This window comes from Sorex araneus, chromosome 2, assembly GCF_027595985.1.
Source record: "Sorex araneus isolate mSorAra2 chromosome 2, mSorAra2.pri, whole genome shotgun sequence".
Taxonomy (NCBI): domain Eukaryota; kingdom Metazoa; phylum Chordata; class Mammalia; order Eulipotyphla; family Soricidae; genus Sorex; species Sorex araneus.
The window spans coordinates 27,343,072-27,355,820 of NC_073303.1; the positions used below are offsets into that span (position 1 = coordinate 27,343,072).

Here is a 12,749-nt window from a genome sequence, read left to right on the forward strand (position 1 = left end):
CCTGCCCAGCCTCCCTGAGCCGTGGGGCCCCTGGAGCCAAGCTTGTCCTCCACCAACCCTCGGACCCGCGGTCACCTGCCCGGGTCCCCGCCCGCCTTCCTGGCTTTGTCCCTGTGCCCGGGCAGGGCAGGAACTTCCTGCCCGAGAATTCCCGGATCCCGCCGGGCTGCGGCCTGGCCTGGGACCAGAGGGACGGTGCTGGGCGCTGCCTGAGAGGCGGGCGGGGGCAGCCCTCAGGTGCCCGGCCCGGGTGCTGATGCCAGTCGTGAAGGGGGGGGTCACACACAGGAAGTCCAGGTCAAAGGGATTTTATTAGGCGCCACACACCGAGTCTGCAGACACGGGGTCCCTGGGGTGCCGGGAGAGCGCCCCCGGGTGGCTCCGAGCTCTCCGCCTCACTTGGCGGCCCAGGGCCCCTGCTCTTCCATCTCCTCCGGGAGCACGGGCTGGGGGCGGGACGGAAGAGGAAGCGGCCTCGATACCCGACAAGACCCCTGGCCACCCCCCCCACCGCACAGCTGGCTGAGCCGCTTCTCCCCCCACCGCCTCCCTCTCCGAAATCCAGGGCCTTGGGGGTCCTTGGCGGCCCTCGGCTGCCTCACCTCTGTGCCCAGCGCCCCTGCCGGGTAGCCGTGGGGCCCCTCCAGTGGGGAAAGGTACCTCGGTGCCCTCCGCGGCCCCTGCTCTCGCGCCCGCCAGCGCCCCTGGAAGACCGGGGGGCAGCGCCCCTCCCTGGCAGCCTGGAGACCCCGCGGAGGAGAAAGCGGGGTGCAGGGAAGGGAAGCGTGGGTCAGAGGACACCCACGGGAGGGAGGTTCTCCAGGGGTCCCTCTGTCCCGAATGCGCCCCCAGCCCCGCCACCCCCCAGAAGGGCCTGGGGATCCCTGGGGCTCCCGGGAGAGGCAAGAGCAGCTCCCGAGGGTCAGGGTGCAAAAGTGAGGGTGCTCGTGGGGTTGGGGAGTCCCCTGCCTTTCCTGGGGTCCCTGGCAGCTCCCGTCCATCTCTCAATCCCACCCCGTGGCCCCCACAGGTCAGGAAAGGGGAGCTGTGTCCCAGCTCCCCGCAAGCACGCGCCCATCAGAGCGGGCAGCAGAGAAAACGGAACAAGAGTGCCACTGCGCGGGCTCCAGCTGGCAGGAGAGCCTGATGCCACCCTGACAGAGGGAGCCCAGAGAGGGCTGGAGAGCAGCCTGGGGCCACACAGCAAGCGGACGCCGGGGCCAAGACTAGCCAAGGGGCATGGGCACTTCCGGTCAGGGGTGAGAGACGGGGGGTGGGTGCTTGTGCACGCAGGGTCAGCGCCCACTACCCCGCCCCTCGGGAGCACCCTGGCCACGCACCATCTCTGACGGCCCCGCCAGGCAGCTCTCCGGCCAGGCCAGCTGCTCCTCGCCCTCCTGGCTGGCTGTCTCCCAGAGGCCGGACTTCCCTTGAGCTTCCAGAAGCTTCTTTAGCTCCGATGTCATGAAACCTGCAAGTCAGGCACAGACATTCAGGCTCGAGGGACGGTCAGGGCACCTCGGAGGAGCCCCCCGCCGCCCAGCCATAGCCCTTTCTCCCTCCTTTCCCAGAGTCAGTCAGACCCCACATGCCAGAACCCCCCACCCCTGCCGCTCCACAAAACGTCACTTCCCCTGGGGGTGCTTCTCAGGAGAGCACTCTAGAGCACAGAGCTTTAAAGCCCCAAATGACCTGGGTTTGACCGCCCCCCACCGACTCTGTCACTTGGTAGCTGTGTGACCTTGGATAAGTAACTGCCTCTCTGAGTCGGAATTTCCACATGGTTCAGTGGGGACAAGAAGACCCATTTCTCAGAGTGGAGATAACTTTATGAAAACGGCTTAGAAGGGGCTGGAGCTATATAGCAAGGCTCTTTCTTGCCTTGCACGTGGCGGCCCCGGATTCGATCCCCAGCACCCCATATGGTCCCCTGAGCCTGGCCAGGAGTGATCCTGAGCACAGGGCCAGGAGGAAGCCTTGAGCACAGCCGAGCGCGTCCCCGAAACACAGGGCCCGGGACGTGGTCCGGGACGCGGTCCACGATGCAGTCCACGATGCGGTCCGTGCTGCGGGCGCTGCCCCCACGGGGAGCCCGGGCTCCCACCGCCCGGAGACAGCCGGGCGGCGCTGCTCCCGCAGGGGCCGGCCCTGCGCACAGGCCCAGGCCGACCACCGGGGCGGCTCCCGGGGCCGGCGGCAGCAGGACCCTCGCCCCCCGCAGCGCCGCTGTGGGACGGGACCCCCCTGCCGCAGGCCCTTGGCGGGCTGGGCCCCCGCGCTGCGGCGGGAGGAGAGGCAGCAGCGCACGAGGCAGCACGGGGCCACCATCTGGGCCCGGGAAGGGTGACCCCCAGCCGCGGCCACGACCCCGCACCCCGCTGTCCTCCCGAGAGGGGCCAAGTGACCGCCCCCGACTCAGCCCCACGGGGCGCCCGCCCCGGCCCGCGCAGGGCCTCTGCTGCCACCTGCCGGTGAGACGCGGCGCCGCAGCCGTCGGCCGTTGGCCCGGGGCGCCCCGCGGGGAAGGGTCCCGGGACCCCACGCACCCGCCGGCTCCGTCGACCGAAAACTCGCTTGCGGCTGTGACTGGAAGCTGCTGGCTCCCGGGGCGGAGAGCTCGGCCGCGCCTGCCTCGTCTTTCTTCTCTTCCCCCTCCTCCTCTTTCTCCTTCCCGGCCAGGCTTTCCTGCAGGAACTGAGGCAGGCCCGGCCGGGAAGTGAGGGGCCGCCCTGCAACCCACCCTGGGTGACGGGGAGCACGAGGGAACATGGGGGGGGGTGTGCAGGTTGCTCCTGGGTGGAGTGGCTGGAGGCAGAGGGCTGGAGCATGAGCTTGGCACCAGGAGGCCTGCTCGGTCCCCCCCTCCACCGGCCCACCGAGTGGGCCCCGAGCACTGTGCCAGGAGTGGGCCTCGAGCACCGCCCCCCAAAACAAAGAAGCGGACTAGAGAGAAGGAGGTGACAGGGTGGCAGAGCACTGCGAGGCCTCTGTCCCCGGCCCCACGGGGGTCCCCCGAGTGTCACCACGTGTAGCCCCCACATTGACAAACAAGGCGGGTTCCAGGGGCCCAAGCCACAGTCCTGTCCCCCCCTCACCCCCAGACCTTGGCCATGGCCGACTTCTGCAGCTGCTTGTACAAGTCGAGAAGGTGGTTCCAGGCGGCTGCGCCCACCGTGGAGGAGGCTGGCCTGGGGTCTCCTGCGACGGGGAGCAGGTGCGGGCACACAGGCTCAGGGAGGGGCGGGGTACCCATGGCGGCCCCTCCAGCCCCACCCTGCGCTCCGAGGGCGCTGTCCGCCCATGGTGCAGGTGGGGAGACTGAGGCCCACGCCCGCCCACACCCCCACCCGCACGCCACTCGGGGCCCGCACGCACCAGCCCCGGTGTGCTCCAGCTGCCGCTCCCTGCCGGAGGCCTCGGGCTCACTCTTGGGGGCTGCTCGGGCCTGCCGCAGGGCCTGGGTGCCGGGGGCCCTGTGCCAGAGCGGGGTCAGCTGGCCCAGCACATGCCCCCGCCTCCTATACCCTCCTGGGCGCCTGCCACGGACCCTGGCTTGGGGCCCGGAGGGCTCACCCCTCCCCAGCCCTCACCTGTGGGGGCCCTTGTCTCTGCCGCCCACCACTCCCCCGGGTTCCCCTTCCCTGTCCCCGACCCCTCCTGCCCCTCCTGGGGGCTGCTCCCCCCACACCCCCCGTGACCCCAGCACCCCGTTCTGGCTCCGTCTTCACCCGAGTACCCTGGACACAGCCCTACCTGTCTGCTGTCCCCATGGCCCTGGCGGGCCCTCCTGCTGCCTCCTCCTCCTCCTCCTCTTCCTCCTCCTCCTCCTCCTCTTCCTCCTCTTCCTCCTCCTCCTCCTCCTCTTCTTCCTCCTCTTCCTCTTCTTCCTCCTCCTCATCCTCGTCCTCTTCCTCCCCTTCCTCTTCCTCTTCTTCTTCCTCTTCCTCCTCTTCCCCTTCTTCTTCTTCCTCTTCCTCCTCCTCTTCCTCCTCCTCCTCTTCGTCGCCGTCCTCCTCCTCCCTCTCCCTCCATTTTCTCTCCTCAGACAGGCTGACCAGTCCCTTCTGGCCCTCCCAGGGCAGGGCAGATGTCACGGGGAGCCCCTGGGCCCACGGTGGGGTGGGGGCGCGGGCGTCGCCGTCCCCCCGGCCCCCCCGGCCCTCCATCCCCAGGCCTGGCTGGTCCTGCCCCTCGGGGCCGCAGCCCCGGGCCCCCCACAGCACCTCGTCAGAGCTCTCCGGGCGCCTCTTGCTGCCCACCAGGCTGCGGAAAAAGCAGAACATGGAGGAGGCCCCGAGGAGGGGATCAAGGGCCGAGGCCCAGGGCCTCCATCCCCGGCCAGCACTGGCCCCCCCCACCCCGCCGGACCAACTGTTGAAGAACAGATTTTCCAACGAAAGCCTCCAGTTGGAAACTTCTAGAGATTCTAAGGCAAAGGTCACGGAGGGGGGAGGGGGGAGGAGGCGTGAGGAGGGGGGGGCAGGCCGGGGGGCTGGTGCGCCTGGCAGGGGCTGGGGTGGGGAGGGGACAGTCTCTGGGGACAGGGCTTACAGGCACCTCTTCCCGGCTTGGGCCCCTCTAACATTGACTGAACAGGGGACCAGCGCCCGTCCCCTCGAGGGGACACAGGCCCCCCTCTTTTGCCCACCTTATGGGTGGGGTGGGGGAGGGGGTTCACCCTAAGACCACCATGCCTGTCAAATTTTTTTTTTTTTGCTTTTTGGGTCACACTTGGCGATGCACAGGGGTTACTCCTGGCTCTGTACTCAGGAATTACCCCTGGCGGTGCTCAGGGGACCATATGGGATGCTGGGGATCGAACCTGGGTCGGCCGCATGCAAGGCAAACACCCTACCCCACTGTGCTATCGCTCCAGCCCCCCTGTCAGATTTTTTTTTTGTTTTTTGCTTTTTGGGTCATACTCAGCGATGCTCAGGGGTTACTCCTGGCTCTGTGCTCAGGAATTACTCCTGGCGGTGCTTGGGGGACCCTATGGGATACCGGGTATCGAACCCTGGTTGGCCATGTGCGAGGCAAATGCCTCACCCGCTGTGCTATCGCTCCAGCTCTGCCTGTCGGATCTTGATTTGCTTTATCCCCCACGGCACTGATCATAAGCCCAGCCTGGTGCCTTGGGACAGTTCTCTTGGGCTGCTGACTCTGCTGGTTCATCTGTGAAATGGGCGCAACTGTCGCTGAATACCAAGGCAGGTTATGGAGAGGCGTCCTAGCGACAGTGGCCGCTCAAGCACATGAACACACACAGTGGCGAGTCCCACGCCTCAGCTCCTGGGGCTGGAGAGACAATGCAGGGGAAAAGTGGACTGGTCCACAGTGGACCCAATTTCATCCCTGGCACTGCATAGGGGACCCCTTGAGCACAGAGCCAGGCGTGGCCCCTGAGTACCACTGGGGGTGGCCTCCTAGCATTCCTCCGCCCCCCCCCCCAGAGCAAGCGCCGTCCTGGGGGCCAGGGAGGTGGATCAGTGGTTAGGGCGCCCAGCCGTGCCGTGCCATCGCGGCCGGACAGCGGGAGCAGGGCCGGGCCGCGCCGGGGGCGGGATGCGGCGGGGGGCGGGGGCAGGCGGGCCGGGCCGGAGCATCCGGCTGCCGCGCCGCGACTTCCTCTAGAGGGAGCGGATTGCGGCGGGGACAGGCTGGGCCGCGGGCCTGTCCGCTCCGCTCCCGCGCTCGGCCGCCGGGCAGGTGAGTGGGGGTCCCGCCGTGCAGGGCGCCCGCGGCGCGGGCCCACCCACCCCCGGCCCGCCCGCGGCCTGCCGCCCCGCGCCCTGCGCCCCGCGCCCCGCGGCCGCCGGGCCGGGCCGGGATGGGGCCGGGGATGGGGCCGGGATGGGGCCGGGATGGGGCCGGGCCGTCCGGGCGGGGGGCGGAGGTCAGCGGCAAGGTCGGCATCTCCGACGGGTGGGGCGCAGAGACGCCCCCTCCCAGAGGTCAGGCCTCCCGGGGAGGCGGGGATGGCCGGGCGCGGGGCGAGGGGGCAGTTGCAGCCGCCCCCAGCGCTGAGCGCGGGTGGGGCGGGGGTCAGCATCCTCCTGGTCAGGCTGTCCTGGGACTGGCCGGCACTGCGGAGCCCCCTGCTGGGGACAGGGGCGGCTGTGAAGGCGCCCCCCAACAGCGCACCCCGGCGGGCGGGCCCCTCCCTCCACCCCTGCCTGCGGACAGCTCCTGTGACTCCGGCTGAGAAGGCAGCACCCACACCCACCCACCCCGTTCCCATGGCCCCCCCACGGCGGAGCTGGCGGAGGCGGTGTCGGGGTGCAGGGGAAATGAAGGGGTGCAAACTGAAAGTGAAACAGCTCACATCCAGGAAACAGTCCTCCGTGGACCCGCCGCCGCCGGGGCTGGCCAGAGGAAAGCCGGTGCCGCGGGGTCAGGACGGGGACAGGTGGGGCGCGGGGGGTGGGGTCCACACAGGGACGAAAGGGAGGCCCCTGAGATCCAGCCTGGAGACGGGGCCTGGCAGGAGCCCCGGGCTGGGGGCGCGGGTGGGCGGTGCCATGGTGTAGGACCCCCGCGCCCTGCAGCCTCCCGTGCCTCTTGTGGGGTCCATGGCGGGGCCCAGGGGAGCAGGGCGGGGCGAGTGCCGGGCGGGTGCAGGGGCCGAGAGCACCCCAGCTCAGAGCGGGGCCGGGGAGGTGCTGGGCGCAGGGCCGGCCTCCGGCCGGGAAGGTGCCCTGTGACCCAGGATGGCACGAGGGCTCAGGGCTTGGCTGGGAGCAGCTCCCCCCCCCCCCGGGGCAGCCTGTGTGTCCCCATCTCTGCCCTTGCTCCCCCGTGCCCGCAGACCAACGCTGCCACCAGCGGAGACATGGCATCGGGGCCAGGCCCAGGCCCCCCCGAGCAGGACTGCGGGGAGCAGTCCTCCGCCTCAGGTAGGAAGCGGGGAGTCGCCCCCTGGACAGGGGACTAGCCCTGAGGGCTCGGACCCGGGTGCAGTGGAGGTTGGGCCCGGGGCGGGAGGGGGCCCGGGAGCCGGCAGGGTGGCCTGGCGCCATCGGGCGAGGAGGAGGAGGAGGAAGCGTGGTGCGGTGCCCTCCCTGCCGCGGCCGGAGAATAAGGAAGTGGTGGCGGCTGCCCGCAGTGCGGTGGGGTTCAGGGCTCACACCTGACCCGCCTTCCCCCAGCCACGGGGCGGGGGCCCTGGGACACAGGGGATCCACCTCGGGGGCCCAGCGGGGCCTGAGCGCCCGGGACCTGACCCTGGTGGCTCACTTCGAGCACTGCCTCAGTTTCCCCTCCGTCCACTCTGGCTTGTGTCCACAGAGGAGCAGGTGGCCCGGGACACGGAGGAGGTGTTCCTCAGCTATGTGTACCACCGCCACCAGCAGGAGCAGGCCGAGGGCGCGGCCGTGCCCCCCGACCCGGAGATGGATGCCCTGCCCCTGGAGCCGAGCAGGTGCGGGGACCCCGGGGCCACTGCAGGGAGGCGGGGTGGGCGGGGCGGGGCCGCACTGCTCACCCCCTGCCCTCCCCCAGCACCATGGGGCAGGTGGGCCGGCAGCTGGCCATCATCGGGGACGATATCAACCGGCGCTATGACGCCGAGTTCCAGGCCATGCTCGAGCAGCTGCAGCCCACGTGGGAGAACGCCTTCGAGTATTTCATCAAGATCGCGAAAAGGTAGCCGGGCCGAAGGGTGCCGGGGGCCGGCTGCCCTGTCCACCCGGGGGGACCCCCGGGGGCTGGGTCCCGTCTCGGGGTTCCAGACACCTTGTCTCTCAGACTGAGACTTGAGTCACAGTGCTCGGGAGGAGGCGGCCGGGTGACAGAGGAAGTCTGTCTCGGGGTGTCTCCAGAGCCCACCGTCCCGGCTGTGGACACGGCTGTCCTTCTGTCCTGCTCTGGGGCCACCCCAGGCGGCTCTCAGGGCTGACTCCCGGGGACGCTCAGGGCACCGTGTGGAACCCGGTCGGCCACGTGCAAGGCTCGCCCCCTGCCCCCTGTGCTGTCCTTCTAACCTAAAGCCACACCCCCGCCCCAAACGGCGCTGCCTCCCCCGAGGGCCTGGCAGTGGCTCCCAGGGGTCCCTCCAGCTGCCCCCGTCAACCCTCCAATCTCAGCCTTGTCTCTCGGAGGCACTTGGAGGCCGTCCCGCCCCCCCTCCTTATCTGTGGGAAACGGGACGTCTGCTGAGAAGGGCGTCCCCGCTCCCAGGGGCTGGGGGTGGCCTCGAGGTCGGGCCTCGCAGAAGCAGGGGTGGGTGGGGACTGGAGGAGGGGTCGGGCTGAGAACCAGGGCTCCCCCGGACATGCTCCCACCTCGCCGGCCCCCCGCCCCCACCTAACCCCCTCTCTGTCCTTCTCTCTCTGCTGCCCCTCGGGCTGCCAGGCCAGCAGCACGGCCCGCAGGTAATGTCCCCGCTGCCGCGCCCCTCCGTCCCTGCCCTCTGCCTGGCGCCCGCCGGCTGCACCCCTGTCACAGGCGGGCCGGGCCGGCCTCTGCACCTGACTCACAAGCCACTTGCCTTCCGGCTGAGAAGGGCCAGACTGGGGCGGGGGTGGTGGTGGGGGGCGCTGTGGGGTGGGCCCCGGGGCTCCGTGGTGACCCAGGGGTGCTCTGCCCACAGCCTGTTTGAGAGCGGCATCAACTGGGGCCGCGTGGTGGCGCTCCTGAGCTTCGGCTACCGCCTGGCCCTGCACGTGTACCGCCGCGGGCTGAGGGGCTTCCTGGGCCAGGTGACCCGCTTCGTGGCCGACTTCATGCTGCAAAACTACATCGCCCGCTGGATCGCGCAGAGGGGTGGCTGGGTGAGTGCCGGGGAGGGCGGGGGGTTGGGGGGGGGGGGCGCGGGCGCCTGGCCAGACTGGCCCGCACCGCCCCACGCCTTCTGCTGTCCTTACCCCTCCGCGTCTGCCCCGCAGGTCGCAGCCCTGGACCTGGGCAACGGCCCCATCCGCAACGTCCTCCTCGTGCTGGCCGTGGTCCTGCTGGGCCAGTTCGTGGTACGAAGATTCTTCAAGTCCTGACCACTCCCCCCACCTCAGGGGCCCTCGGGGGAGTCCGTTACTGAGACCCCCCCCCACTCCTGCCTGGACTTCAGCCAAGCCTCCCCCCCCCCCGCCCCTCCCCTGCAGGGGTCCCTCCCTCGAGACTACAGAAGCTTTAGCAGGTGGGCATTCGAGCTCGGGAGCGCCCTGCCCTGGCTGCAGGCCCCCAACATTGCATGGTGCTAGTGCGTCCCATCGTGCCAGGGTACCCTTGGTGCCAGTCCTGTCTGCTGGAGGAGGGTACTCGGGGCTTGAGCGTGGGTGAGCCCCTTTCTCCCCAAGACTACGTTTTTACCGTTTTCGCTTTTTATCATGCCCGGGGGGGGGAGCGTACCCCCATGCCCACTCTCTGCCGAGCCGGGATACCTGCGGCTCTCCTGGACGGGCAGGGCTTCAGCTCACGGCTGGTGCCCCGTCGTGCCCCCTGGGAGTAGTAGGACAGGCTGGCGTGGGGGCTGAGGGCCTGCCAGCTCCCCACCCCCCACCCCGTGACTGCCTCGGCAGTTGGACTCTCAGGGATTGTGGCCCGGGCTGTGGGGGTGCCTGAATGACTGTCAGGGCCCTCCATGCTCGCCCCCACAAGACTTTGGTCACCCCTACCCTGCCTGCCCGCCCCATGGCCACTTGCTCCAACCCACCCACCTGCCCAGGTGAGGAGGGCAGGGCCTGACTGAGCCGGGTGCTAACCCCCCTTCCTGGCCCAAGTGTTAAGTGGGTGGGTACCTGTCAGGGAAAGGAGAGGAGAGCACTGCCTTGGGGTTCCCGAGGGAGAGGGGGGCTCTCCTGCCACTAGGAACCCCGGGCGGGGCTCCCTGCTCGTGGTCTGGGCACAGTGTAATCTGGGGGTGTAGTGGGGGGGGACTGTGAATACTTGAGCTCTGACCACCCCTCCCCGCCCGCAGGGGCGGGGGCGGGGGGCCTCGTGAATCTTGCACATCGAAGGGGAGAGAGGTTCTCGATGAAGCCAAATGTGGGGGTCGGGGGAGTGTCGCGGAGGCAGCCCGCTGCTACCTCTGCCATCCGAGTTTGTCTCACAATAAAATGCAGTGCCCCCACTTCCACTGGGCATGTCTGTAGCCTCTGCTGACCAAGGGGTGGGGCGGTGGACCGGCCTCTCCTGGCATCACCAGACGGGCCTCCCGTTGGGCAGATGCTGCAGGCCAGTGAGGCTCCAGCACCGGGAGGGACTCAAGCGCGTTCTCGGCCTGCAGCTCCCGAGTGCGGGCCAGCTGGGGAGACCCCCACCGGTCACCGCGGGCCCCCCACAGCCCTTCATCCCGCACGCGGCTGCCCGGGACACCGCGTCCCCGCTCTCCTTGGCAGCCGGCGCGCAGGGCTTTTCATGCTCCTTTGTGCCGCAAGGGAGTCCCTATGGGGATGCAGGCAGGGGTGATAAAAATAACAAGTATGGGGGCGTTCAAATGTTCCCAAACCTGCAGTCCTTGCAGTCCTGGCCACCCCGGGCTCTGACGTCCTTCCACCAGCGCCCGCGGGTCCTAAAGGACGCGGGCTGCTCGTCCCGCCCCGGGGGGGTGGGGGTCGCGCCCACGCCTGGCCATCTGGGGGGAGGGGGGTGATGCCTGGCCCCAGGGCCCCCCGCGAGTCCGCCGCAAGCCCCCCGCCCGACGCTTGGGGAACAGCCCGCACACGCGGCTTCATGAAGCTGAGACTTTATCATCCCCGCCGCCCCTCCCGGTCTGGCGGCCGCGGGCGCCGGGCGTGGTGCCCGCCCGCAACTGCCGCTCCCGGTCCGGGAAGGGGAGGGCGAGCGGCCGTTGGCCCTGCCACCCGGGCCGGACCCCTCGCCGCTCCCCTCCGCGCGCAGGCGCACGGAGACGGGCGGGCTGCCCGCATCCAAGATGGCAGGCGCTGCGTCGCGCCCGCTTGTGGGCGTGACCAGAAGCCACGCCCCTCCTGCGCTTCAGGGCGGAGCCGGGGCTGGGGAGGCGCCGCTGCGGCGGTGCCCGCGGGACCCGCTGCGGACTAAGTCCAACGCCCGCAGGAAGGGGGCGACGGCCCGAGAGACGGCTCAGGCCGCCCGCGAAGCACCGGGCAGCTCGGGTTTCGTCACCGCAAGGTGCCCTGAGCACCGCCCGGGGTGACCCAAAAGCCAAAATAAAAGGAACTGAGATTCTGAAAAGGATACAGAACTCCCAAGGTTTTGCCCCTCTCCCCGCGCCCCGTCATCCCACCCCACTTCACCTGCTCGACTGCTGCCAGGATGAAGTTAAACCGAAATCTCAGAGCATTCCTAAGCGAGTTCAGTTAGGAAACCAGGGCGTGAAAAGTGGGAGGGCCAGCTGATAGGGATTATGGGGGCCGGAGTGATAAAACAGCAGGTAAGGCGCTTGCTTTGCACGGGACTGACCCAGTGTTTTTTTTTTTTTTTTTTTTTGGCGGGGGGTGGTCACACCCGGCGATGCACAGGGGCTGCTCCTGGTTCTGCACTCACTCAGGAATTACCCCTGGCGATGTTTGGGGGACCATATGGGATGCTGGGAATCAAACCCAGGTCGGCTGCAAGACAAACGCCCTACCCGCTGTGCTAGCGCTCCAGCCCCAGTGTTTTTATTTTTAAAAAAACTGGAGCCATAACACAGTGGTAGGGCGTTTGCCTTGCATGCAGCTGACCCGGGTTCAATTCCTCCAACCCTCTCAGAGAGCCCGGTAGTATCTCACCCGTACTGCAGAGCCTGGCAAGCTACCCAAGGCATATTCAATATGCCAAAAACAGTAACAAGTCTCAAAATGGAGATGTTACTGGTGCCAGCTAGAGCAAATCGATGAGCAACAGGGTTACAGTGACATTTAAAAAAAGATTTTTTTTTTTGTTTAGTCACCTGAAATTACAAGGTTATTCATGATTGAGTTTCAGGCATTCAAACTTTCAACACTAACCCCTCACCAGTCTGACCTAGCTTTGGTCTTTTGCACCCCATAAGGTCTCAGGAGCCCACCTGGAGTAATTCCTGAGCATAGAGCAAGGGAGCACTGCAGGATGAGGCCCCAAAACAGAAACAAGATAGACAGAGGCTGTGGGGATCCAGAGCTTTTATAGTTATTAAAGGAATTCGCAACATTCCCCCTCCGCCCCGTTCAGGGATCTCTCTGCATGGAGCTGGAGCCGGGACAATCAGCCACGGCGGCCGAGGGCCTTCAAGCCAGCGGTGCCCATCTGTGCCCGCAGCCTCCCGCAGCTGACCCGTGTCCAGTCCTGTTTCCCTCCTGTCAACCTACCTCCTGTCCACCCAGACCGTCTTTAATTAGATGAGATCTTCATGTGCCCAACCCATGCAGAGGTTCGAACAAGTTTGTGTTGTCTAAGAGCGTGAACACACATCACAACCAGGGTGGGAGGGGAGCCCCGCGGGGCGGGGGGAGACACTTACCTTGCATGCGGCCAACCCAGGCCTATCCCTGGCACCACAATCAAAGGCACTTAAAATTAGACTTAGTCTAACAGATATTCATAATCCTGTGTGCATGTGCATGCATGTGTGTGTGTATGTGAGAGAGAGAGAGAGAGAGAGAGAGAGAGAGAGAGAGAGCACAGATTGCTGTCCCTGTCACCCCGTTGCTCATCAATTTGCTCGAGCGGGCACCAGTAACGTCTCCATTGTGAGACTTGTTAGGTATCACAAACCAAATGATCAGCAAATGCAACTTCTAGGGCATTTCCACCAATTTCCTGACACGCCTGGAAAGTGAACACCAGATGACCGGTGGGGGACAGGCCAGAGT

General features: G+C 67.6%; 2 protein-coding genes across 2 annotated transcripts; one reads left to right on the forward strand and one right to left on the reverse strand.

Annotated features, from left to right (window-relative positions):
* Positions 1-324: 324 nt before the first annotated feature.
* On the reverse strand, positions 325-3,820 carry LOC129401582 (gametogenetin-binding protein 1-like). The gene is made up of 7 exons (XM_055124261.1): positions 3,754-3,820; positions 3,376-3,473; positions 3,104-3,198; positions 2,547-2,694; positions 1,341-1,471; positions 603-740; positions 325-446 (listed from the first exon to the last, which is right to left on the reverse strand). Exons 1-7 carry the CDS (start codon positions 3,768-3,770, stop codon positions 396-398), a joined length of 678 nt encoding a protein of 225 aa, XP_054980236.1. The 5' UTR covers positions 3,771-3,820; the 3' UTR covers positions 325-395.
* Positions 3,821-5,573: 1,753 nt separating this feature from the next.
* BAK1 (BCL2 antagonist/killer 1) lies at positions 5,574-10,069 on the forward strand. Its single transcript, XM_055126800.1, has 6 exons — positions 5,574-5,706; positions 6,806-6,893; positions 7,285-7,417; positions 7,498-7,641; positions 8,588-8,768; positions 8,883-10,069. The coding sequence occupies exons 2-6, from the start codon at positions 6,830-6,832 to the stop codon at positions 8,985-8,987; spliced, it is 627 nt and encodes a 208-aa protein (XP_054982775.1). The 5' UTR covers positions 5,574-5,706; positions 6,806-6,829; the 3' UTR covers positions 8,988-10,069.
* Positions 10,070-12,749: the final 2,680 nt, after the last annotated feature.